A 27,137-nucleotide genomic window follows, 5' to 3' on the forward strand; every position below is an offset into this window, starting at 1 on the left:
CCAGTAATATAGGCTGGATGTGAGGTGTGTGTGTCTCTTCCAGTAATATAGGCTGGATGTGAGCTCTGTGTGTCTCTCCCAGTAATATAGGCTGGATGTGAGTTATGTGTGTCTCTCCCAGTAATATAGGCTGGATGTGAGCTCTGTGTGTCTCTCCTAGTAATATAGGCTGGATGTGAGCTCTGTGTGTCTCTCCCAGTAATATAGGCTGGATGTGAGCTCTGTTTGTCTCTCCCAGTAATATAGGCTGGATGTGAGCTCTGTGTGTCTCTTCCAGTAATATAGGCTGGATGTGAGCTCTGTTTGTCTCTCCCAGTAATATAGGCTGGATGTGAGCTCTGTTTGTCTCTCCCAGTAATATAGGCTGGATGTGAGCTCTGTTTGTCTCTCCCAGTAATATAGGCTGGATGTGAGCTCTGTGTGTCTCTCCAGTAATATAGGCTGGATGTGAGCTGTGTGTGTCTCTCCCAGTAATATAGGCTGGATGTGAGCTCTGTGCGTCTCCCCCAGTAATATAGGCTGGATGTGAGCTCTGTGCGTCTCTCCCAGTAATATAGGCTGGATGTGAGCTCTGTGTGTCTCTCCCAGTAATATAGGCTGGATGTGAGCTCTGTGCGTCTCTCCCAGTAATATAGGCTGGATGTGAGCTCTGTGCGTCTCCCCCAGTAATATAGGCTGGATGTGAGCTCTGTGTGTCTCTCCCAGTAATATAGGCTGGATGTGAGCTCTGTGTGTCTCTCCCAGTAATATAGGCTGGATGTGAGCTCTGTGTGTCTCTCCTAGTAATATAGGCTGGATGTGAGGTCTGTGTATCTCTCCCAGTAATATAGGCTGGATGTGAGCTCTGTGCGTCTCTCCCAGTAATATAGGCTGGATGTGAGCTCTGTGTGTCTCTCCCAGTAATATAGGCTGGATGTGAGCTCTGTGTGTCTCTCCCAGTAATATAGGCTGGATGTGAGCTCTGTGTGTCTCTCCTAGTAATCTTCCCAGTGTCTTCCCCCATCAGAGCCGTCTATTGGCTTTCATCTCATCACTCCAAATCCCCCGTTTCCAATCTTCCACTTTTCGTTCTTCTTTGTAATTTCGAGCCGACGCTTCTTATGATGATGTTGATATTGCGGCTTCTCCTTTTTTTCAGGCCACCATTCCAGACTTGTGTAATGTGTCCATGGCCGTCTGTGATCTCACTATTATGAAGCAGACGAGCCGCCTCCACTGTCGGGTGTCACCAGAACTGATAGATCTTGTGAGGAGCGACTTGGTGACTCCGATATTTTGCCTGGACGTCACCTCTTGGCTTATGAATGGACGGATGGACTTCATTTCTTATTCTTCCATATGTCGTGGCCTCACATGATGCAGTTTGGCAATTTCCTCGATTGAGACGGCTATCAAGGAGCTGGATGATATGTCTCTTTTCTTGGGAAATCTTCTTCATGGCGGCTCTTCAATTTGATCCAGTGACTTTCACTTGGGAATCATCCTAATAACACACTGAGCTGTTAGGGAATGTGAGAACAGGTTGTACTTTGTAGTATACGGGAAGGAAAAGAGGAGCAAAACAGTAACAATGCAGTGACCTGACAGGAATCTGCATAACTAATCATATGCTAAATAGTTGCAAGTCACACTTATGTATGAGATAGCCAAGATGATTGTCTATAAAATAAAGGTCGTTTCACGCTCAGAGCTGTAGTGAAAGCCAAAAGTTCAAAACATTGTTACCCTTTTGCTTATCACTGTATATAAAGTGAAGAATGTGTCCGGCAGGATCTCAGTTATGGAAACTGCCTCACAGTCAGACTGTTCTAGTGTCCATAGCAACCAATCAGAGCTCTGCTTTCACTTTACCTCAGGAGTTTCAATGGTGAAAGCTGCACTGTGGTTGCTATAGGCAACCAGACTGATCTTACTGTGAGGCAATGCTGATAAACAAGGCCCCATGTATAATAATGTGACTTTTTCATTATAATTCAGAATTATCAGCTCCTGCAGCCGCATCTCAGGGACTTTCTCCTGATACAACCTGTTGGGTCATTGTACAAAATAACGAGAAATCAAATTACGTGGCAAACTGTCAATCGGAAGCGCAATTGTTGCCTGATGGCTCCATCTCGGGGTCGTATGACACGTCCTGTATACAGGGCTGACAATTTTCAATACATTTAACCCTGCGAGGGAGCAATGTCCTCAGGGCCTGCCGTATGTGAGTGTCAGTGAGAACCTGCCATCCCGAGAGATTCCTGCACACACAACAATGGCAGAGCGGCGAACCCGATACTGGGAATCAGCAATATGTCCCCCTCCAGGATCGGATTCATGGCTCTGTCCTCGTGTGACAGCTCTGCGGGGAACAAAGCCAGACGCAGGAGAAGGCCGGATACATGACAGGAGGGGCCCGGTTACTTGGGTGGGTCTCTGGGACCGAGGATAGGGACAATAAGACAAGTACCCGGGAAGAAAACGAAAATGTATCTAATACCTAATCTTACATTGTCCCCGAGATACAAACTAGAAAAATTATCAAAAAAAAAGCTGTATCTTGTCTATAGCAGCAGTATTATAGTAGTTATATTCTTGTACATAGGGGGCAGTATTATAGTAGTTATATTCTTGTACATAGGGGCAGTATTATAGCAGTTATATTCTTGTACATAGGGGCAGTATTATAGCAGTTATATTCTTGTACATAGGGGCAGTATATTCTTGTACATAGGGGTAGTATAGTTATATTCTTGTACATAGGAGCAGTATTATAGTAGTTATATTCCTGTACATAGGAGGCAGTATTATAGTAGTTATATTCTTGTACATAGGAGCAGTATTATAGTAGTTATATTCTTGTACATAGGAGCAGTATTATAGTAGTTATATTCCTGTACATAGGAGGCAGTATTATAGTAGTTATATTCTTGTACATAGGGGGCAGTATTATAGTAGTTATATTCTTTTACATAGGGAGCAGTATTATAGTAGTTATATTCTTGTACATAGGGGCAGTATTATAGTAGTTATATTCTTGTACATAGAGGCAGTATTATAGTAGTTATATTCTTGTACATAGGGGCAGGATTATAGTAGTTATATTCTTGTACATAGGGGCAGTATTATAGAAGTTATATTCTTGTACATAGGGGCCGTATTATAGTAGTTATATTCTTGTACATAGGGGCCGTATTATAGTAGTTATATTCTTGTACATAGGGGCAGTATTATAGTAGTTATATTCTTGAACATAGAAGCAGTATTATAGTAGTTATATTCTTGAACATAGAAGCAGTATTATAGTAGTTATATTCTTGTACATCGGGGCAGTATTATAGTAGTTATATTCTTGTACATAGGGGCAGTATTATAGTAGTTATATTCTTGAACATAGAAGCAGTATTATAGTAGTTATATTCTTGAACATAGAAGCAGTATTATAGTAGTTATATTCTTGTACATCGGGGCAGTATTATAGTAGTTATATTCTTGTACATAGGGGCAGTATTATAGTAGTTATATTCTTGTACCTAGGGGGCAGTATTATAGTAGTTATATTCTTGTACATAGGGGTCGTATTATAGTAGTTATATTCTTGTACATAGGGGCCGTATTATAGTAGTTATATTCTTGTACATAGGGGCCGTATTATAGTAGTTATATTCTTGTACATAGGGGCCGTATTATAGTAGTTATATTCTTGTACATAGGGGCCGTATTATAGTAGTTATATTCTTGTACATAGGGGCAGTATTATAGTAGTTATATTCCTGTACATAGGGGCAGTATTATAGTAGTTATATTCTTGTACATAGGGGCAGTATTATAGTAGTTATATTCTTGTACATAGGGGGCCGTATTATAGTAGTTATATTCTTTTACATAGGGAGCAGTATTATAGTAGTTATATTCTTGTACATAGGGGCAGTATTATAGTAGTTATATTCTTGTATATAGAGGCAGTATTATAGTAGTTATATTCTTGTACATAGGGGCAGTATTATAGTAGTTATATTCTTGTATATAGGGGCAGTATTATAGTAGTTATATTCTTGTACATAGGGGTCGTATTATAATAGTTATATTCTTGTACATCGGGGGGCAGTATTTCAATAGTGATATTCTTGTACATAGGGGCAATATTATAGTAGATATATTCTTGTACAGAGGAGCAGTATTATAGTAGTTATATTCTTGTACATAGGGGCCGTATTATAGTAGTTATATTCTTTTACATAGGGAGCAGTATTATAGTAGTTATATTCTTGTACATAGGGGCAGTATTATAGTAGTTATATTCTTGTACATAGAGGCAGTATTATAGTAGTTATATTCTTGTACATAGGGGCAGTATTATAGTAGTTATATTCTTGTATATAGGGGCAGTATTATAGTAGTTATATTCTTGTACATAGGGGTCGTATTATAATAGTTATATTCTTGTACATCGGGGGGCAGTATTTCAATAGTGATATTCTTGTACATAGGGGCAATATTATAGTAGATATATTCTTGTACAGAGGAGCAGTATTATAGTAGTTATATTCTTGTACATAGGGGCCGTATTATAGTAGTTATATTCTTTTACATAGGGAGCAGTATTATAGTAGTTATATTCTTGTACATAGGGGCAGTATTATAGTAGTTATATTCTTGTACATAGAGGCAGTATTATAGTAGTTATATTCTTGTACATAGGGGCAGTATTATAGTAGTTATATTCTTGTATATAGGGGCAGTATTATAGTAGTTATATTCTTGTACATAGGGGCAGTATTATAGTAGTTATATTCCTGTACATAGGAGCAGTATTATAGTAGTTATATTCCTGTACATAGGAGCAGTATTATAGTAGTTATATTCTTGTACATAGGGGGCAGTATTATAGTAGTTATATTCTTGTACATAGGAGCAGTATTATAGTAGTTATATTCCTGTACATAGGAGCAGTATTATAGTAGTTATATTCCTGTACATAGGAGCAGTATTATAGTAGTTATATTCTTGTACATAGGGGGCAGTATTATAGTAGTTATATTCTTGTACATAGGAGCAGTATTATAGTAGTTATATTCTTGTACATAGGAGCAGTATTATAGTAGTTATATTCCTGTACATAGGAGCAGTATTATAGTAGTTATATTCTTGTACATAGGGGCAGTATTATAGTAGTTATATTCCTGTACATAGGGGCAGTATTATAGTAGTTATATTCTTGAACATAGAAGCAGTATTATAGTAGTTATATTCTTGTACCTAGGGGGCAGTATTATAGTAGTTATATTCTTGTACATAGGGGCCGTATTATAGTAGTTATATTCTTGTACATAGGGGCCGTATTATAGTAGTTATATTCTTGTACATAGGGGCAGTATTATAGTAGTTATATTCTTGTACATAGGGGCAGTATTATAGTAGTTATATTCTTGTACCTAGGGGGCAGTATTATAGTAGTTATATTCTTGTACATAGGGGCCGTATTATAGTAGTTATACTCTTGTACATAGGGGCCGTATTATAGTAGTTATATTCTTGTACATAGGGGGCCGTATTATAGTAGTTATATTCTTTTACATAGGGAGCAGTATTATAGTAGTTATATTCTTGTACATAGGGGCAGTATTATAGTAGTTATATTCTTGTATATAGAGGCAGTATTATAGTAGTTATATTCTTGTACATAGGGGCAGTATTATAGTAGTTATATTCTTGTATATAGGGGCAGTATTATAGTAGTTATATTCTTGTACATAGGGGTCGTATTATAATAGTTATATTCTTGTACATCGGGGGGCAGTATTTCAATAGTGATATTCTTGTACATAGGGGCAATATTATAGTAGATATATTCTTGTACAGAGGAGCAGTATTATAGTAGTTATATTCTTGTACTTAGGGGCAGTATTATAGTAGTTATATTCTTGTCCATAGGAGCAGTATCATAGTAGTTATATTCTTGTACATAGGAGTAGTATTATAGCAGTTATATTCTTGTACATAGGGGGCCGTATTATAGTAGTTATATTCTTTTACATAGGGAGCAGTATTATAGTAGTTATATTCTTTTACATAGGGGCAGTATTATAGTAGTTATATTCTTGTACATAGGGGCCGTATTATAGTAGTTATATTCCTGTACATAGGAGCAGTATTATAGTAGTTATATTCTTGTACATAGGGGCCGTATTATAGTAGTTATATTCTTGTACATAGGGGCCGTATTATAGTAGTTATATTCTTGTACATCGGGGCAGTATTATAGTAGTTATATTCTTGTACATAGGGGCCGTATTATAGTAGTTATATTCTTGTACTTAGGGGCAGTATTATAGTAGTTATATTCTTGTACATAAAGGCAGTATTTCAATAGTGATATTCTTGTACATAGGGGCAATATTATAGTAGTTATATTCTTGTACATAGGGGCAGTATTATAGTAATTATATTCTTGTACATAGGGGCAGTATTATAGTAGTTACATTCTTGTACATAGGGGCCGTATTATAGTAGTTATATTCTTGTACATAGGGGCCGTATTATAGTAGTTATATTCTTGTACATAGGGGCAATATTATAGAAGTTATATTCTTGTACATAGGGGCAGTATTATAGTAGTTATATTCTTGTACATAGGGGCCGTATTATAGTAGTTATATTCTTGTATATAGGGGCCGTATTATAGTAGTTATATTCTTGTACATAGGGGCCGTATTATAGTAGTTATATTCTTGTACTTAGGGGCAGTATTATAGTAGTTATATTCTTGTACATAAAGGCAGTATTTCAATAGTGATATTCTTGTACATAGGGGCAATATTATAGTAGTTATATTCTTGTACATAGGGGCAGTATTATAGTAATTATATTCTTGTACATAGGGGCAGTATTATAGTAATTATATTCTTGTACATAGGGGCCGTATTATAGTAGTTATATTCTTGTATATAGGGGGCCGTATTATAGTAGTTATATTATTGTACATAGGGGCAGTATTATAGTAGTTATATTCTTGTATATAGGGGGCAGTATTATAGTAGTTATATTCTTGTACATAGGGGCAGTATTATAGTAGTTATATTCTTGTACATAGGGGCCGTATTATAGTAGTTATATTCTTGTACATAGGGGCCGTATTATAGTAGTTATATTCTTGTACATAGGGGCAGTATTATAGTAATTATATTCTTGTATATAGGGGACAGTATTATTGTAGTTATATTCTTGTACATAGGGGGGCAGTATTTCAATAGTGATATTCTTGTACATAGGGGCAATATTATAGTAGATATATTCTTGTACAGAGGATCAGTATTATAGTAGTTATATTCTTGTACATAGGGGCAGTATTATAGTAGTTATAGTCTTGTACATAGGAGCAGTATTATAGTAGTTATATTCTTGTCCATAGGAGCAGTATCATAGTAGTTCTATTCTTGTACATAGGGGGCAGTATTATAGTAGTTATATTCTTGTACTTAGGGGCAGTATTATAGTAGTTATATTTTGTACATAGGGGCAGTATTATAGTAGTTATATTCTTGTATATAGGAGCAGTATTATAGAAGTTATATTCTTGTACATAGGGGCCGTATTATAGTAGTTATATTATTGTACATAGGGGCTGTATTATAGTAGTTATATTCTTGTACATAGGGGCCGTATTATAGTAGTTATATTCTTGTACATCGGGGCCGTATTATAGTAGTTATATTCTTGTACATAGGGGCCGTATTATAGTAGTTATATTCTTGTACATAGGAGCCGTATTATAGTAGTTATATTATTGTACATAGGGGCAGTATTATAGTAGTTATATTCTTGTACATAGGGGCCGTATTATAGTAGTTATATTCTTGTACATCGGGGCCGTATTATAGTAGTTATATTCTTGTACATAGGGGCCGTATTATAGTAGTTATATTCTTGTACATAGGGGCTGTATTATAGTAGTTATATTATTGTACATAGGGGCAGTATTATAGTAGTTATATTCTTGTACATAGGGGGCAGTATTATAGTAGTTATATTCTTGTACATAGGGGCAGTATTTCAATAGTGATATTCTTGTACATAGGGGCAATATTATAGTAGTTATATTCTTGTACATAGGGGCCGTATTATAGTAGTTATATTCTTGTACATCGGGGCTGTATTATAGTAGTTATATTATTGTACATAGGGGCAATATTATAGTAGTTATATTCTTGTACATAGGGGGCAGTATTATAGTAGTTATATTCTTGTACATAGGGGCAGTATTATAGTAGTTATATTTTGTACATAGGGGCAGTATTATAGTAGTTATATTCTTGTATATAGGAGCAGTATTATAGAAGTTATATTCTTGTACATAGGGGCAGTATTATAGTAGTTATATTCTTGTACATAGGGGCCGTATTATAGTAGTTATATTCTTGTACATAGGGGCCGTATTATAGTAGTTATATTCTTGTACATAGGGGCCGTATTATAGTAGTTATATTATTGTACATAGGGGCAGTATTATAGTAGTTATATTCTTGTACATAGGGGCCGTATTATAGTAGTTATATTCTTGTACATAGGGGCCATATTATAGTAGTTATATTCTTGTACATAGGGGGCAGTATTATAGTAGTTATATTCTTGTACATAGGGGCAGTATTATAGTAGTTATATTCTTGTACATAGGAGCAGTATTATACTAGTTATATTCTTGTACATCGGGGCCGTATTATAGTAGTTATATTCTTGTACATAGGGGCCGTATTATAGTAGTTATATTCTTGTACATAGGGGCTGTATTATAGTAGTTATATTATTGTACATAGGGGCAGTATTATAGTAGTTATATTCTTGTACATAAAGGCAGTATTTCAATAGTGATATTCTTGTACATAGGGGCAATATTATAGTAGTTATATTCTTGTACATAGGGGCCGTATTATAGTAGTTATATTCTTGTACATCGGGGCTGTATTATAGTAGTTATATTATTGTACATAGGGGCAATATTATAGTAGTTATATTCTTGTACATAGGGGGCAGTATTATAGTAGTTATATTCTTGTACATAGGGGCAGTATTATAGTAGTTATATTTTGTACATAGGGGCAGTATTATAGTAGTTATATTCTTGTATATAGGAGCAGTATTATAGAAGTTATATTCTTGTACATAGGGGCAGTATTATAGTAGTTATATTCTTGTACATAGGGGCCGTATTATAGTAGTTATATTCTTGTACATAGGGGCCGTATTATAGTAGTTATATTCTTGTACATAGGGGCCGTATTATAGTAGTTATATTATTGTACATAGGGGCAGTATTATAGTAGTTATATTCTTGTACATAGGGGCCGTATTATAGTAGTTATATTCTTGTACATAGGGGCCATATTATAGTAGTTATATTCTTGTACATAGGGGGCAGTATTATAGTAGTTATATTCTTGTACATAGGGGCAGTATTATAGTAGTTATATTCTTGTACATAGGAGCAGTATTATACTAGTTATATTCTTGTACATAAAGGCAGTATTTCAATAGTGATATTCTTGTACATAGGGGCAATATTATAGTAGTTATATTCTTGTATATAGGGGCAGTATTATAGTAGGTATATTCTTGTACATAAAGGCAGTATTATAGTAGTGATATTCTTGTACATAGGGGGCAGTATTATAGTAGTTATATTCTTGTATATAGGGGACAGTATTATTGTAGTTATATTCTTGTACATAGGGGGGCAGTATTTCAATAGTGATATTCTTGTACATAGGGGCAATATTATAGTAGATATATTCTTGTACAGAGGATCAGTATTATAGTAGTTATATTCTTGTACATAGGGGCAGTATTATAGTAGTTATAGTCTTGTACATAGGAGCAGTATTATAGTAGTTATATTCTTGTCCATAGGAGCAGTATCATAGTAGTTCTATTCTTGTACATAGGGGGCAGTATTATAGTAGTTATATTCTTGTACATAGGAGGCAGTATTATAGTTTTTTTTCTTGTACATAGGGGGCAGTATTTCAATAGTGATATTCTTGTACATAGGGGCAATATTATAGTAGTTATATTCTTGTACATAGGGGGCAGTATTATAGTAGTTATATTCTTGTACATAGGGGGCAGGATTATAGTAGTTATATTCTTGTACATAGGGGCAGTATTATAGTAGTTATATTCTTGTACATGGGGGGCAGTATTATAGTAGTTATAGTCTTGTACATAGGGACAGTATTATAGTAGTTATATTCTTGTACATAGGGGCAGTATTATAGTAGTTATATTCTTGTACATAGGGGGCAGTATTATAGTAGTTATATTCTTGTACATAGGGGGCAGGATTATAGTAGTTATATTCTTGTACATAGGGGCAGTATTATAGTAGTTATATTCTTGTACATGGGGGCAGTATTATAGTAGTTATAGTCTTGTACATAGGGGACAGTATTATAGTAGTTATATTCTTGTACATAGGGGCAGTATTATAGTAGTTTATATTCTTGTACATAGGGGGCAGTATTATAGTATATTTTTTGTACATAGGGGCAGTATGGTGGCACTTTCTTACTGACTTTTTGTATTGTATTGATTTCCTCTTGGCGATGGTTATGGCGCTCCATGTCCCGTGGATATTGTATTAGGGAGATAGAGGAAATAATTCAGGGGAACAATATCATTACTAATAGCATCCGTTTTTGCCACCCTGCCCGACCTATAAACCTGCACCGATATCTCTTTGCTCTCGCTTTACTGTGTCAGTTTTCACTGTACTCCTGGTATTCTGTTCTTGAATCACCATAGGAGTGTGTCTAGTGGTGGTTGAACATCCAGGTATTTTTTTTTTTTGTAGCATCTTTCTTTTATTCATACAGAGATTTGTTAAACCGGTCACATCTGTACTTCACGTCTAATTAGATAACTATAGACAATCCCTTTAAAAATCATATACAGGATCCCATTGTCTGCTTGTGTGTGCCAGTAATCAAACCAAAAATTTTGCACACTCACACGTCTGGACCCCGAGAGCGTCATAGGCTATGTTGTGAGGCGAAATTTTAACCCCGCGCGTTTCAATTCACCAATCAATTTTACCCCTATCTACATAATGGGGAAAAAGTGAAACGAAAAGTGTATCCGCACCGGCGCATTTACAATCACGAAATTGTGCACAGACTCCTCATGTGACCCAGGGAACGTCGTAGACTATGTTTTGACAAGAAAATTGAACCCCGCGCTTTACAGTTACTCTCCAAAAAACATGCCTTCATTAAAGTAAATGGAGCCTGCAAACTACAGGTTATTAGTAGGAGCTGTGATTGGTTGCTATAGGAACAAAAGACATTCATAGTATAAGAAGCTTATATGTGAGATAATAAGATGTCGGTGAGGAGACGGATAGAGACAGATAGAGACAGACAGGGAAAGAGACAGACAGGGACAGACGGTGAAAGAGACAGACAGAGAGACAGACAGGGAAGATGGAGACAGCCAGAGAGACAGACAAAGATAGATGGGGAAAGACACAGACCTTCATAGAGACAGACGGGGAAAGAGACAGAGAAATAGAGACAGACAAGGAAGGAGACAGAGACAGGGAAAGAGACAGATGGGGGAAAGAAACAGAGATAGAGACAGGCAGACGGGGAAAGAGACAGACGGAGCACATTACTTGGCCAATTTAGTTAAAGCTGTGTGGAATATTTGTGGTGTTGAAATATATGTTTGTGAAATGCTTCTATTAGCTTAGTTTTTTGCCTTTTAATAATTACATTTCTATTTGTTTTGTGTGTTTTTGTGTGCAGAATACATTTTTGTTAATACATTTCTATTTTGCTAACAGCAGTTATTAACCCGGGTGAAGCCGGATAGTACTGCTAGTTGCATATAAAATTGATTCTTCAAAAGAGAAATTGGAGAATTAAAGAAAAATTGGAATCCAATGTGAGACTTCTCTCTAGCTGCCCCAATTCTCTACATTGCTCTCTCTTACCTGACTGAGCTCCAGTGCCTGATGTGGCCTCTTTCCTCAGACTATAGCACAAGACGTTTTCTGGGATTGGCTCATTTTCTTGATGCATTTCTTATTATCTACAGCAGGGGTCTCAAACACGCGGCCCGCGGGCCGCATGCGGCCCTTCAGGTGGCTTCTTGTGGCCCGCAGGCCCGTGGACCTGGTAAAAGATGGCGACCGGTGCAGGGGCCGCAGCTGTCAGCTATTTATTCCAGCCTACAGTTTTGTGTTTGCCGCGCACAGTGAAGTTCTCGCTGCAGAACGCAATAAGAGCCGCCTGCCAATCAGAGGCAAGCACCTGCTGCATATGACCTCAGATGCTTGCCTGTGATTGGCCAGTGGCTGTTGTGCAGTGAGAACTGCTCTGCACGCGCCGGCCGAACGTTCAGCGATGACAGCAGCTGTGATCATTACCTGGTCCACGTGCCTGCGTGCCGCTGACAGCAGGTGAGAAGAATGTTTTCGTGTTGCTGGCTGAGGCTGCAGTCTGTGTGTGTGTGTGTGTGTGTGTGTGTCTGTGTGTCTGTGTCCTCATGCCGTGTGTGTGGTTCTGTTGCTGGCTGAGGCTGCACTGTGTGTGTGTGGTAGCTGAGGCTTCACCGAGTCCACGTGCCTGCATGCCGCTGACAGCAGGTGAGAAGAATGTTTTCGTGTGTGTGTTAGCTGAGGCTGCACAGGGGTGGGGGGGGATGTGTATTAGCTGAGGCTGCACAGGGTGGGGGGGGGGGGGATGTGTATTAGCTGAGGCTGCACAGGGTGGGGGGGGATGTGTATTAGCTGAGGCTGCACAGGGTGGGGGGGGGGATGTGTATTAGCTGAGGCTGCACAGGGTGGGGGGGGGGGATGTGTATTAGCTGAGGCTGCACAGGGTGGGGGGGGATGTGTATTAGCTGAGGCTGCACAGGGTGGGGGGGATGTGTATTAGCTGAGGCTGCACAGGGTGGGGGGGATGTGTATTAGCTGAGGCTGCACAGGGTGGGGGGGGATGTGTATTAGCTGAGGCTGCACAGGGTGGGGGGGGATGTGTATTAGCTGAGGCTGCACAGGGTGGGGAGGGATGTGTATTAGCTGAGGCTGCACAGGGTGGGGGGGGATGTGCATTAGCTGAGGCTGCACAGGGTGGGGGGGATGTGTATTAGCTGAGGCTGCACAGGGTGGGGGTGATGTGTATTAGCTGAGGCTGCACAGGGTGGGGGGGATGTGTATTAGCTGAGGCTGCACAGGGTGGGGGGGGAAATGTGTATTAGCTGAGGCTGCACAGGGTGGGGGGGGATGTGTATTAGCTGAGGCTGCACAGGGTGGGGGGGAAATGTGTATTAGCTGAGGCTGCACAGGGTGGGGGGGGATGTGTATTAGCTGAGGCTGCACAGGGTGGGGGGGGATGTGTATTAGCTGAGGCTGCACAGGGTGGGGGGGGGGATGTGTATTAGCTGAGGCTGCACAGGGTGGGGGGGGATGTGTATTAGCTGAGGCTGCACAGGGTGGGGGGGGATGTGTATTAGCTGAGGCTGCACAGGGTGGGGGGGGATGTGTATTAGCTGAGGCTGCACAGGGTGGGGGGGGGGATGTGTATTAGCTGAGGCTGCACAGGGTGGGGGGGGGATGTGTATTAGCTGAGGCTGCACAGGGTGGGGGGGGATGTGTATTAGCTGAGGCTGCACAGAGTGGGGGGGGGGATGTGTATTAGCTGAGGCTGCACAGGGTGGGGGGGGATGTGTATTAGCTGAGGCTGCACAGGGTGGGGGGGGGGGATGTGTATTAGCTGAGGCTGCACAGGGGTGGGGGGGGGGGATGTGTATTAGCTGAGGCTGCACAGGGTGGGGGGGGGGATGTGTATTAGCTGAGGCTGCACAGGGTGGGGGGGGATGTGTATTAGCTGAGGCTGCACAGGGTGGGGGGGGGATGTGTATTAGCTGAGGCTGCACAGGGTGGGGGGGGGGATGTGTATTAGCTGAGGCTGCACAGGGTGGGGGGGGGGGATGTGTATTAGCTGAGGCTGCACAGGGTGGGGGGGGGGTGTGTATTAGCTGAGGCTGCACAGGGTGGGGGGGGGATGTGTATTAGCTGAGGCTGCACAGGGTGGGGGGGGGGATGTGTATTAGCTGAGGCTGCACAGGGTGGGGGGGGATGTGTATTAGCTGAGGGCTGCACAGGGTGGGGGGGGGGGGATGTGTATTAGCTGAGGCTGCACAGGGTGGGGGGGGGGGATGTGTATTAGCTGAGGCTGCACAGGGTGGGGGGGGATGTGTATTAGCTGAGGGCTGCACAGGGTGGGGGGGGGGATGTGTATTAGCTGAGGCTGCACAGGGTGGGGGGGGGATGTGTATTAGCTGAGGCTGCACAGGGTGGGGGGGGGGGATGTGTATTAGCTGAGGCTGCACAGGGTGGGGGGGGATGTGTATTAGCTGAGGCTGCACAGGGTGGGGGGGGGATGTGTATTAGCTGAGGCTGCACAGGGTGGGGGGGGATGTGTATTAGCTGAGGCTGCACAGGGTGGGGGGGGGGGGGATGTGTATTAGCTGAGGCTGCACAGGGTGGGGGGGGGGATGTGTATTAGCTGAGGCTGCACAGGGTGGGGGGGGATGTGTATTAGCTGAGGCTGCACAGGGTGGGGGGGGGATGTGTATTAGCTGAGGCTGCACAGGGTGGGGGGGATGTGTATTAGCTGAGGCTGCACAGGGTGGGGGGGATGTGTATTAGCTGAGGCTGCACAGGGTGGGGGGGGATGTGTATTAGCTGAGGCTGCACAGGGTGGGGGGGGATGTGTATTAGCTGAGGCTGCACAGGGTGGGGGGGGGGATGTGTATTAGCTGAGGCTGCACAGGGTGGGGGGGGGATGTGTATTAGCTGAGGCTGCACAGGGTGGGGGGGGATGTGTATTAGCTGAGGCTGCACAGGGTGGGGGGGGGGATGTGTATTAGCTGAGGCTGCACAGGGTGGGGGGGATGTGTATTAGCTGAGGCTGCACAGGGTGGGGGGGGATGTGTATTAGCTGAGGCTGCACAGGGTGGGGGGGGATGTGTATTAGCTGAGGCTGCACAGGGTGGGGGGGAAATGTGTATTAGCTGAGGCTGCACAGGGTGGGGGGGATGTGTATTAGCTGAGGCTGCACAGGGTGGGGGGGAAATGTGTATTAGCTGAGGCTGCACAGGGTGGGGGGGGGGATGTGTATTAGCTGAGGCTGCACAGGGTGGGGGGGGGGATGTGTATTAGCTGAGGCTGCACAGGGTGGGGGGGATGTGTATTAGCTGAGGCTGCACAGGGTGGGGGGGATGTGTATTAGCTGAGGCTGCACAGGGTGGGGGGGGGGGATGTGTATTAGCTGAGGCTGCACAGGGTGGGGGGGGATGTGTATTAGCTGAGGCTGCACAGGGTGGGGGGGGGGGATGTGTATTAGCTGAGGCTGCACAGGGTGGGGGGGGGTGTGTGTGTGTGTGAGCTGAGGCACATTGCTACAAGGGGACAAGGATGCACACATTTTTACAGAATGGGAAACAAGATGGGGCACATTACTACAAGATGTTGGCCAAAATTACTATGCGGTGGTTATTGTAAAACTGTATTACTTACAAAAAGGGGAAAAAATGTAAAAAAAAGTGTGTATGTATGTATATATGTACATACATATACACACACTACACCTTTGTTATAATGGACAAATGAAAAATGTTCAAAAACAGTGATTCAAGGGTGCATAGAAAGAAAAAATTGTACCACTACCAATGTCACTTTGTCCTGAAAGGAATGCGGCCCCTCAAATTATTTTTTTCCTGTGTGCGGCCCATACACCCAGCCGAGTTTGAGACCCCTGATCTACAGCATGAACGACCGAGTTAATAACGATAAACAATGATGACGTCTCCGTGGGGCCGGAGCCAAAAAGTCACAGAGAAAGTTAGAAAACATTTGCTGTTTGTAATAATTTCACATCTGCAGAACAATCGATCGCCTTTTCCAAATTTCGCTGCACAGATGTTTGTTTTGCATAAGAATCATGAATATTGATTACCAAAAACATCCGTGTGACCATGGAGGACGTCTGGGTGCACAGCGGAGCCTGGGGGCATCCAGTCCAGAATGTGCCCGCAGCTGTCCTCTGACAACCCTATACACCAGCAGACACAGCTTTACCAGACCATATGTCATGGCCCTTAAAGGGGTTGTCCCTTTAACAGTCCTCACCCATCTGCATGACAGCCGAGGGTACAGCCCTACAGTGTCCTAGAAAACCCTTACACATACTGCTCCAAGCAGAAAACTGCAATCACCAGTGACTAGAAGCAGGACATTTCCTGTATAACTACAGGCACCAGTATCGGGATGGATCAATATTTTGACTCCACGGATCCCAATAGACAACTGGCGAAGTATCATCGGCAAACCAGGAACATAGATTGATTCTTGTAGCCTACCCTCCCAACCCCTCCCCCCCCAATTTGTGCTTGAAAGTTTGTGAACCAGTCACAATTTTTCTGGATAAATTAGACTGAATACCACATCAATTTTCACACAAGTCGTAAAAGTAGGAAACAAAGCAAAAAATGAAATGAGGCAAAGTATGAGACTTAACTCCTTCAGCCCCCGGGCATTTTGTGTTTTTCAGTTTTGTTTTTTTTTTTCATCTCTTTCTTCCAAGAGCCGTAACATTTTTTATTTTTCCGTCAATCTTGCCATATGAGGGCTTGTGTTTTGCGGGACGAGTTGTACTTTTAAATGAAACCATAAGTTTTACCATATGGTATACTGGAAAACGGCAAAAAAATTCGAAGTGCGGAAAAATTGCAAAAAAAAAAAGTGTGATGGTACAATAGTTTTTGGGATATTTTATTCACCGTGTTCACTATATGGTAAAACTGATGTATCTATGTGATGCCTGAGGTCGGTGTGAGTTTGTAGACACCAAATATGAATAGGTTTACTTGTATTTAAGGGGTTTACAAGCTTGTCCAAAAAAAAGTGGCGCACGTTTTGCGCCATTTTCCAACCAAAACCCGTAGCGTTCTCATTTTTCGGGATCTATGGCTCAGTGACTGCTTATTTTTTGCGTATTGAGCTGATATTTAACTGTACCATTTTTGCGCAGATGCTACGCTTTGATCACCTGTTATTACATTTTGCGCAAAATTTGCGGTGACCAAATAACGTAATTTTGGCATTTGGATTTTTTTTGCCGCTACACAGTTTACTGATCAGATTAATTGATTTTATATTTTGATAGATCGGGCATTTCTGAACGCGGCGATACCAAATGTGTATATTTTTTAACCCTTTAATTTTCAATGGGGTGAAAGAAGAGTGATTTGATCTTTTAGGTTTTTTTATTTTTTTTTAATTCTTAAAAAAAAAGTAAATAAAAAAAAAGTTTTAATTTTACTAGTCCCCCCCCCCCTAGGGGTCTATAAGAATCAACAATCTGATCGCTCTGCCCTATCTGCAGATCTCAGCTACGGAGCTGAGAAGTGCAGATTTGGTGCTTTACTTTCAATGCAGATTGTATTCCGGCATTGAGGGGAAGTGATTCATGTTAGCTACAGGCGTCATCACATGACCCTGTGCTACCATGGCAACCACCGAAAGTCACGTGACTTCCGATGGGGGCGGGGGCAAGTCACTGTCATGGCGGCGCGCATATACATCTAGCTGCCAGATTTTGGCAACGAGATGTAAGGGGTTAATGACCGCGGGTGGAAGCAATTCCGCCCGCGGACTAGCAGGCACACGTCAGCTGTTGAAAACAGCTGATATGTGCACGGATCGCCACCGCCTGCCCACGGCAGGGGGCGGGGATTAACTGCAAACGATCCATGACGTACCCAGTACGTCATGGGTCGTTAAGGGGTTAATTGGTGAAAATGCCCCAATATCACACGTCCGGGTGGTAAGAGTCAGCGACGCACTCGGTATTTGGTGTGGCTCCTTGTGCAGCAATAATGGCAGCTAAAACTTTCCAGTAATTTCTGATTATTCCTGCACATTGGATGGAGGAATTTTAGCCCTTTCCTCCGTACAAAACAGCTGTTTTGTTGGTGGTTTTCTCCCATGAACTGTTCATGGGCCCACATGTTCCACTACCTTCTAGCTTGTTCAGGTTAATTAAACTGCAGTCAGGTGGCAAAATCATTTATGAAGAAGTGTCTTTATCCTTACAATCCCGAAAATATAATACATTATTGTTGCATAGTTTCCTTCTGAGAGCGGCCTCATGACCATTAGCCAACATGAGAGTCCTTTAGTTACTTAGAAGTTACCTTGGGTTCTTTTTCGGCCTCTTGGACTATTATACACTTTTTTCTTGGAGTGATTTTTGTTGATCAACCATTCCAAGGGTAAGAATGCCCTGAATTTCCTCCATTTGTACACATTTTGTATGACCGGATTGATGGAGGTTCACTCTTTACGAATGGTTTTGTAACATTTTCCAGCTTAGTGAGCATCAACAACCTTTCTTCTGAGGTCCCCAGAAATCTCTGTTTGTGCCGCGATACACCCACACACGCTGTAAAGATCAGAGTTTCATTCTTTAACACTAGAAGTCCCAGGAATTTCGAGCTCCATAGGGTTTCATGGGAGAAATGTTAAATGACCCCTCTCTGGGACTTCTAGTGTTAATAAAAACATGTCGCCCACTCACACCTGATTGTCATGCCATTGACTGAAAATACCACACGTTCCCTTCAAATTATAATATATAATATTTATTCACTTATATAGCGCTATTAATTCCACAGCGCTTTACATACATTGGCAACACTGTCCCCATTGGGGCTCACAATCTAAATTCCCTATCAGTATGTTTTTTGGAGTGTGGGAGGAAACCCACGCAAACACGGGGAGAACATACAAACTCCTTGCAGATGTTGTCCTTGGTGGGACTAGAACCCAGGACCCCAGCGCTGAAAGACTGCAGTGCTAACCACTGAGCCACCGTGTCGCCCAAATTATCTGCTAATCCTAAAGGTTCACTTTACCACTAAGACGTGATATTAGATCATATTTCTCAATAAAAATAAAAAAAAAAAAAAAAAAAAAAAAAGTCTAATATTTGTTTGATTTGGTTCTTTATCTACTTTTAGGACTCTTTATTTTATGTAGTTAGGTGAAGTTTTTGCAAGAATCTGGAAAGTTCTGAAGAGTTCACAAACTTTCCAGCAGCTCTGTACATTTACTCTTAGTGCATTTATTATTAAAAAGCCTCATTGTGCAGTTTGGATTGGGCAGGAGTAGTTTAGGGATGATCGAATACCTCAAATATTCGGCTTTGCGAATATCCGACGACTAGGTCGCCGCTATGCGAATATTCGATGTGCAATGCAAGTCTATGGGAAGCCCGAATAGTTGTTATTCCTGTTTCCCATAGACTTACATTGCGCATCGAATATTCGCGAATAGTCGAATAGCGGCGACCTATTCAGCAAAGCCGAATATTTGAGGTATTCGATCATCCCTAGAGTAGTTACTAGGATGTGGTGGCGGGAGGAAAAGTACAGCAACTCTCAAACACATCACGTGCGAGTGCTGTGTGACTTCTGTTTGTGGCGGGTGAGTGGTTACATGTGACATCAGTACGTGGCACCCGCTATGCGAGTTCACTGCCACGGCTCGGCCAACTGTGGTTTCTAAACGGGCACTTGCCTCTTATATGCGGCGCAGCCATTATAGTCCTGGTATGTCAGCAATACATTTATTATGTAGTCAGTCATTTCTGTATATACAAAGCAGAACAGTATAGAAAATCCATAAAAGAGACCGTGGAACGTCTTATGGGGTAACAGGGGCGAGCGGCACCCGCAGGACAAGCGCCCGGCACCCGCAGGACAAGCGCCCGGCACCCGCAGGACAAGCGCCCGGCACCCGCAGGACAAGCGCCCGGCACCCGCAGGACAAGCGCCCGGCACCCGCAGGACAAGCGCCCGGCACCCGCAGGACAAGCGCCCGGCACCCGCAGGACAAGCGCCCGGCACCTACACGGCCGTGCCCCTCTCCAGGTTCTGTTTGATCTCGGCGGTGTACTTCCCATAAAACCTCTCTGCCTTCTTGTTGAATTTGGCGTTCCTCTCGTTGATGTAATCAATATCGGCATCGTCGTTGTACGCTCGCCGACGGCTGTACTTCTCGCGTTTCTCGATCCTGCAACACGTAGAGGTAAAAAGTAAAAACAATGAAGGTATACATGGCAGCATAGGTCATTTCATCAAGGGGTTAACCCCTTCAGCCCCCGGGCATTTTGCGTTTTTCCGGGTTTTGTTTTCCCTCTCTTTCTTCAGAGAGCCGTAACTTTTATTTTTCTGTCAGTCTTGCCATATGAGGGCTTGTGTTTTGCGGGACGAGTTGTAGTTTTAAATGGAACCATAAGTTTTACCATATGGTGTACTGGAAAACGGCCAAAAAATTACAAGTGCAGAAAAATTGCAAAAAAAGTGTGATCGCACAATAGTTTTTGGGATATTTTATTCACTGTGTTCACTATATGGTAAAACTGATGCCTCAGGTCGGTGCGAGTTTGTAGACACCAAACATGTACAGGTTTACTTGTATCTAAGGGGTTAAAAAAAATTCTGACGTTTGTCCAAAAAAAATGGCATACGTCTTGCGCCATTTTCCAAAACTCGTAGCGTTCTCATTTTTTGTGATCTATGGCCCAGTGACAACTTATTTTTTGAGTCTCGAGCTGACGTTTTTAATGGTACCATTTTTGCGCAGATGCTACATTTTAATCGCCTGTTATTGAGCTTTGTGCAAAACTTGCGGCGACCAAAAAACGTAATTTTGGTGTTTGGAATTTTTTTGCCGCTACGCCGTTTACTGATCAGATTAATTGATTTTATAAGTTGATAGATCGGGCATTTCTGAACACGGCGATACCAAAAAGGTGTATTTTTTTTAACCCTTTAATTTTCAATGGGGTGAAAGGGGGGTGGATTTGAACTTTTAGATTTTTTTTAAAAAAAATGTTTTACTTTTTTTAATTTTATTTTACTAGTCCCCCTTGATTGCTATAGCGATCAGCAATCTGATTGCTCTGCCATATCTCCAGATCAGAGCTACAGAGCTGAGATCTGCAGATACGCCGCTTTACTTTCAATGCCGGCAGTATTCCAGCACTGACAGTAAATGACTCATGTTAGCTACAGGCTTCATCACATGACCCTGTGCTACCATGGCAATCACTGAAAGTCACGTGATCATGTCACGTGACTTCTCCGATGGGGGCGGGGTAAGTCAGAATAATGGAGGCGCGCATATACATCTCGCTGCCAGATTTTGGCAGCAAGGTTTAAGGGGTTAATAGTTGAGGGTGGAAGCGATTCCACCCGCGACTAGCAGGCACACGTCAGCTGTTGAAAACAGCTGAAATGTGCGCGGGTCGCAGCGGCCTGCCCACGCGGGTGGCGATTAACCGCACAAGATCCATGACGTACCCAGTACGTCATGGGTCGTTAAGGGGTTAAAGATGCAGAATTTATTTTTATTTTTTTTTGCCCCTTACGATTTTTAAATGGATTTGTACCATGAAGACAAAAATACCTTTAGAAACTGGAAAAATGCTATATTCTATAGGATATGTGAGAATGGGTTGTGTCCAGGGGACAATTCCATTGGGCCAGGCAGACAGTCAAGCATCAGATCCTACTTAAAGGGCTTGTCCAGGACTTTAAAATTGATGGCCTAAACTTAGGGTAGGATATGAATATCTGATGAGTGGGGTTGTGACCCCCGGCACCTCAATCAACTGGTCCCGGTATCGGCCAGAACAGCTCAGTTGCGAAGCTCCACAGCGCCATCAATTGTATAATAATGGCGGCGAATGAATGCTGCAGATCTGCTCCCTATTCACATCAATAGGGGGCGGATGTGCACTACTCAGCTGTGGCCACTATTCAGTTTATGGATCTGTGCAGCGCCACAACTGAGCTGTTGCAGCCGACACCGGGAACAGTTGATTGGTGGGGGTGCCAGGTGTCCCAACCCCACCCATCAGATATTGAAGTGTAGGTCATCAATGTTAAAGTCTCAGACAAGCCCTTTAAGACATAGTTATTAGTTAATTCAAAGGGACCTGTTTAAATCTGAATGCAGGGAGCTCCCCCTAGTGGTGACTGCAGAAGTGAAGAAACTCATCAATTCACATTCACTGCATAAATGATGGGGATAATGAATGTGCAAGTTACTCCTAGTAATGCTTTATGCGATGCCCAACTACAGGCAATACAGTCAGGGACACCACACGGTCCCCATGAGATGGATGCATTGGGACTCGCTCATGCTTTACTGATCAAAGAGGAGAGAGCTGCAGATGCTCAGCGCCCACAACATGAAAAGGAGAGAAAATGAGAGGACAAGGATAGGAGCTCACTGTTTCTCAAGGTCCGTGACCATTCTGTCGACTCCCTCCTTGGACGGGACGTGTGTTCCATGATAGAGACTGTCAGACGTGGGGTAGAAGAGGTCACCTCTGGAATAAATGAGCAGATCATACAATGTGAAATCTATAACTCTCTAATAGTAAAATAGATACATATATAAAAAATAAACTACATTTGGCACGGTAAATACATTACTTATCCTGCATTATCCTCCAGAGCTGCACTCACTATTCTGCTGGTGCAGTCACTGTGTACATACATTACATTACTGATCCTGAGTTACCTCCTGTATTATACTCCAGAGCTGCACTCACTATTCTGCTGGTGCAGTCCCTATGTACATACATTACATTACTGATCCTGAGTTACCTCCTGTATTATACTCCAGAGCTGCACTCACTATTCTGCTGGTGCAGTCACTGTGTACATACATTACATTACTGATCCTGAGTTACCTCCTGTATTATACTCCAGAGCTGCGCACATACATTATCCTCGGCACTCACTGTTTTTCCCGCTCCTTCTCGTACTCCTCCATGTCCGGTTTGATCTGTCGGGTCAGCCTCTGGTATTGGCGCAGTTGTGCAGCTGCGTAATCTGTTAATAGACAATGTACAAGTCATGCAGAGCTGGAGACCCCGGTACATGAAGCGGACGGTCACTGGTCACAGAGGCGTCACTATGAGTTAAACCCTCCGATCCCATCTCACCTGAGAAGCCCATATCTGGGTTCCTCTTCTTCTTCTTCCTCTCCCACCTCTCCGCGTCGTCTGCGCTGATCTCCAGCAGTTTTGCCCGCTCATAGTCCACCCCATTAGCTGCACATTCCTAGGTTATAGCAGGACGTCAGAAGGTGAAGAGCTGATTTGTCTGGGTTTCGGTTGCTCCAGGACGAGGTGCAGGATCCCCCCGTGCCCAGATGGGGTTCACATTTACCTTCTTGCGTTCCTCCTCCTTCAGCTCCCACTCCAGCCGAGCTTTCCGCGACTCCCAGTTGCTGGGCAGTTTCTGCCTCTTGTCCTCCTCCACCACCTCCTGGTGGTTCAGTTTCCGCGCTTCATTCTGTAAAACGAACAATCCCTTTAATTTCTACCATCTGTACATAGAAAAGACTGACATGCAGCAGCCTTAGGACGGTTTACTGATCGCTACCGTGGTGTGTCAGGATTGGGAGATTTAACCCTTCTCAACATCCACCTGCTGCACACTGCGCAGATGCTGGCTGCGTTATACAGCCGGCACCTGTCTCTAATAGCAGCAACTGGAGCCACTTCTGATTGCTGCTGTTTATTTAAATGGCGCTGTTATTGACAGTAGCTCATAAGCAGTGCAATCCAGAGAGGCGGGTCGGTTCCAGAGCCCATCAGACCCCACTTAGCGACGCGATCGTGTGGTGCCAATGATTCACCTTGACCATGTGTTTATAGAGAGCGTAGGGAAAAACCTGCAGATGTGTCTGTATAGAGAGCGGAGGGAAAAACCTGCAGATGTGTCTGTATAGAGAGCGGAGGGAAAAACCTGCAGATGTGTCTATATAGAGAGCAGAGGGAAAAACCGGCAGATGTGTCTATATAGAGAGCGGAGGGAAAAACCTGCAGATGTGTCTATATAGAGAGCGGAGGGAAAAACCTGCAGATGTGTCTGTATAGAGAGCGGAAGGAAAAACCGGCAGATGTGTCTGTATAGAGAGCGGAGGGAAAAACCGGCAGATGTGTCTGTATAGAGAGCGGAGGGAAAAACCGGCAGATGCGTCTATATAGAGAGCAGAGGGAAAAACCTGCAGATGTGTCTATAGAGAGCGGAGGGAAAAACCTGCAGATGTGTCTGTATAGAGAGCGGAGGGAAAAACCTGCAGATGTGTCTGTATATACTAACGCCAGCAAAATGGACACTGGCTCAGACTCCACAGCCCGGGTCGTAATAACAGTGACCAGGAGAATCAGAGTCTCGGGCCTTTTGTGCTGCAGAATAAACGTTCGAAAAGCAAAACCCAAAACACAATGGGGCAGCGGAATATTTCTCTATTCCCAGACACAAGGAGATTTCCCTGCCCCCGGATCTTTCCCTGCTTTACATGGTAAAATGAATGGAACCATCAAAAATTACAACTTGAGCCGCAAAAAAAAGTCCTCGTACGGCGATGAAGACAGAAATAAAATTAAAAAAAAAGTTATAGATCTTGGAAGAAGAGAAGGAAAAAATTTGTGTGCAAAATTCGGTGGTTTTGGGGGCTTTCCCCTCAGTCTGCGCAGCCTATAAGGGGCTCATCACCCTCACGGTACACGGCTATACACTTTGCTTGCTATGGACTTTCCCCCTAGTGACCAGACCGGGGGAGCCGCCGCTGCTGCCGGGGGCCGGTCTCCTGGCACCGGACTCATGGTCTCTCACCCTTTTCAGGTGCAGCTCCCGGAACTTTCTCAGACGTTCCTCCCGTTTCTGTGCAGCTGCATCTTCTGCTGAGGTCGTCGGGTCCTCGTCCTCCGAAGACGTCTGTGAATTCAGGAAACAGAAAATTATATATTGGGACCGAGACTAGTGCAACATATGAGGGGGACTACTGCTCCCTGTTATCAGCCACCACACGCGGGGGAGGGGTGGGGAGGAAATCCAAAGAAATATATGAACTACAAGTCTCAATGCCCAGAAACACCTCCCTGAGGAACTACAAGTCCCATAATGGCCAGACACACCTCCCTGAGGAACTACAAGTCCCATAATGGCCAGACACACCTCCCTGAGGAACTACAAGTCCCATAATGGCCAGACACACCTCCCTGAGGAACTACAAGTCCCATAATGGCCAGACACACCTCCCTGAGGAACTACAAGTCCCATAATGGCCAGACACACCTCATTGATGAACTACAACTCCCCGCGGTGGCCAAAACTATTACCATACAAGACTCAGAGTAGCCGAAAAATGATAGTGAAGAACCACAAGTCTCAGCACTCCTTACAATGGAACTGCCCAGTGCAGAGACCCCAGACATCGGCCTCAGCTCGGGGCATGCTGGGTGTTGTAGTGTTAGTCCGGTAACCTCCAGCCTCCCCGAGCTCTGCTGTCCACAAGGGAAACTCCACACCTAACCCGGATTCTCACCCGCTCGGTCTCCTCCGCTTCTTTAGCCCTGGACGCCATCTTGATGCTAAGAAAAAAATAAACTTCCGCCCTCACTACGTGTAACAGCCGCGGAGACGTCGTGCGTAGGTGCGTGCGTATGACGTACTTCCGGTGCATCACTTGTTCTCCGCCTCTCTGGCGTTTCCTAGCAACAGGAGAAGCTAACATGGCGGCCCAGGTGAGTGTGATCACAAGATTATGTGCGAAGAGGAGAAGAAGCATCAGGTGGAGGCCGGAGCCGCGGTGCGGGCAGCCATTCCCAGGAACAGCACCTCAAACAGCAGAACAGAGCACCCCCCCAGACTAATGCAGACCCCTGATGTAATAAAGACCCCCTAACCTAAGACAGTCCACACACCAGCCTTCCGAAATATATAGACAGACCCCCCGAACTAAAACAGATGCAGAGTAGACCACGAAACCTGTGCAGACAACAGACCAGACCCCCCGAACTAACCCAAAACCCAGACCAGACCCCAAAAACTAACCCAGACCAGACCCCAAAAAACTAACCCAGACCAGACCCCAAAAAACTAACCCAGACCCCAGACCAGAACCTCCGAACTAACCCAGACCAGACCCCAAAAAACTAACCCAGACCAGACCCCAAAAAACTAACCCAGACCCCAGACCAGACCCCAAAAAACTAACCCAGACCCCAGACCAGAACCCCCGAACTAACCCAGACCAGACCCCAAAAAACTAACCCAGACCCCAGACCAGACCCCAAAAAACTAACCCAGACCCCAGACCAGAACCCCCGAACTAACCCAGACCAGACCCCAAAAAACTAACCCAGACCAGACCCCAAAAAACTAACCCAGACCCGACCCCAAAAAACTAACCCAGACCCCAGACCAGAACCCCCGAACTAACCCAGACCAGACCCCAAAAAACTAACCCAGACCAGACCCCAAAAAACTAACCCAGACCCCAGACCAGACCCCAAAAAACTAACCCAGACCCCAGACCAGAACCCCCGAACTAACCCAGACCAGACCCCAAAAAACTAACCCAGACCAGACCCCAAAAAACTAACCCAGACCCCAGACCAGACCCCAAAAAACTAACCCAGACCCCAGACCAGAACCCCCGAACTAACCCAGACCCCAGACCAGACCCCAAAAAACTAACCCAGACCCCAGACCAGACCCCAAAAAACTAACTCAGACCCCAGACCAGACCCCAAAAAACGTAGCCAGACCAGAACCCCCGAACTAACCCAGACCAGACCCCAAAAAACTAACCCAGACCAGAACCCCCGAACTAACACAGTTACACAGACCCTATCTGCATGTATCATACATTAACCTGGATTATGTGTATGAGAGTAACAATGTGTTTATACAGATCATAGAGGAGCAAATCCACCACTGCGGCCACAAGACAGACGGGGATGTGTGCGAGCTGTACCTGGGGAGACGGTGCGTACCCCCATATATGTGTGCAGGGTGTATGTACCCTTATATATGTGTGCAGGGTGTACGTACCCCTATATATGTGTGCAGGGTGTACGTACCCCTATATATGTGTGCAGGGTGTATGTACCCCCATATATGTGTGCAGGGTGTACGTACCCCTATATATGTGTGCAGGGTGTACGTACCCCTATATATGTGTGCAGGGTGTACGTACCCCTATATATGTGTGCAGGGTGTAT

The 27,137-nt window shown here is 43.6% G+C and overlaps 2 protein-coding genes across 3 annotated transcripts in view; one reads left to right on the forward strand and one right to left on the reverse strand.

The window, feature by feature from the left end:
• Nucleotides 1–18,668: 18,668 nt before the first annotated feature.
• Nucleotides 18,669–25,547, reverse strand: SYF2 (SYF2 pre-mRNA splicing factor). Its single transcript, XM_075316882.1, has 7 exons — nt 25,457–25,547; nt 24,745–24,846; nt 23,290–23,415; nt 23,064–23,181; nt 22,860–22,950; nt 22,344–22,442; nt 18,669–20,116 (listed from the first exon to the last, which is right to left on the reverse strand). Exons 1-7 carry the CDS (start codon nt 25,493–25,495, stop codon nt 19,951–19,953), a joined length of 741 nt encoding a protein of 246 aa, XP_075172997.1. The 5' UTR covers nt 25,496–25,547; the 3' UTR covers nt 18,669–19,950.
• Nucleotides 25,548–25,606: 59 nt separating this feature from the next.
• LRRC72 (leucine rich repeat containing 72) overlaps nt 25,607–27,137 on the forward strand; it is a 59,062-nt gene continuing 57,531 nt past the window's right edge. For both annotated transcript variants that reach the window (XM_075316883.1, XM_075316884.1), the window contains exons 1-2: nt 25,607–25,655; nt 26,828–26,901. In XM_075316883.1, the coding sequence (XP_075172998.1) occupies nt 25,644–25,655; nt 26,828–26,901 (86 nt within the window). In that variant the 5' untranslated portion in view covers nt 25,607–25,643. The remainder of the gene's footprint in view (nt 25,656–26,827; nt 26,902–27,137) is intronic.

The sequence above is a fragment of the Anomaloglossus baeobatrachus genome, chromosome 6 (genome assembly GCF_048569485.1).
Source record: "Anomaloglossus baeobatrachus isolate aAnoBae1 chromosome 6, aAnoBae1.hap1, whole genome shotgun sequence".
Classification (NCBI taxonomy): domain Eukaryota; kingdom Metazoa; phylum Chordata; class Amphibia; order Anura; family Aromobatidae; genus Anomaloglossus; species Anomaloglossus baeobatrachus.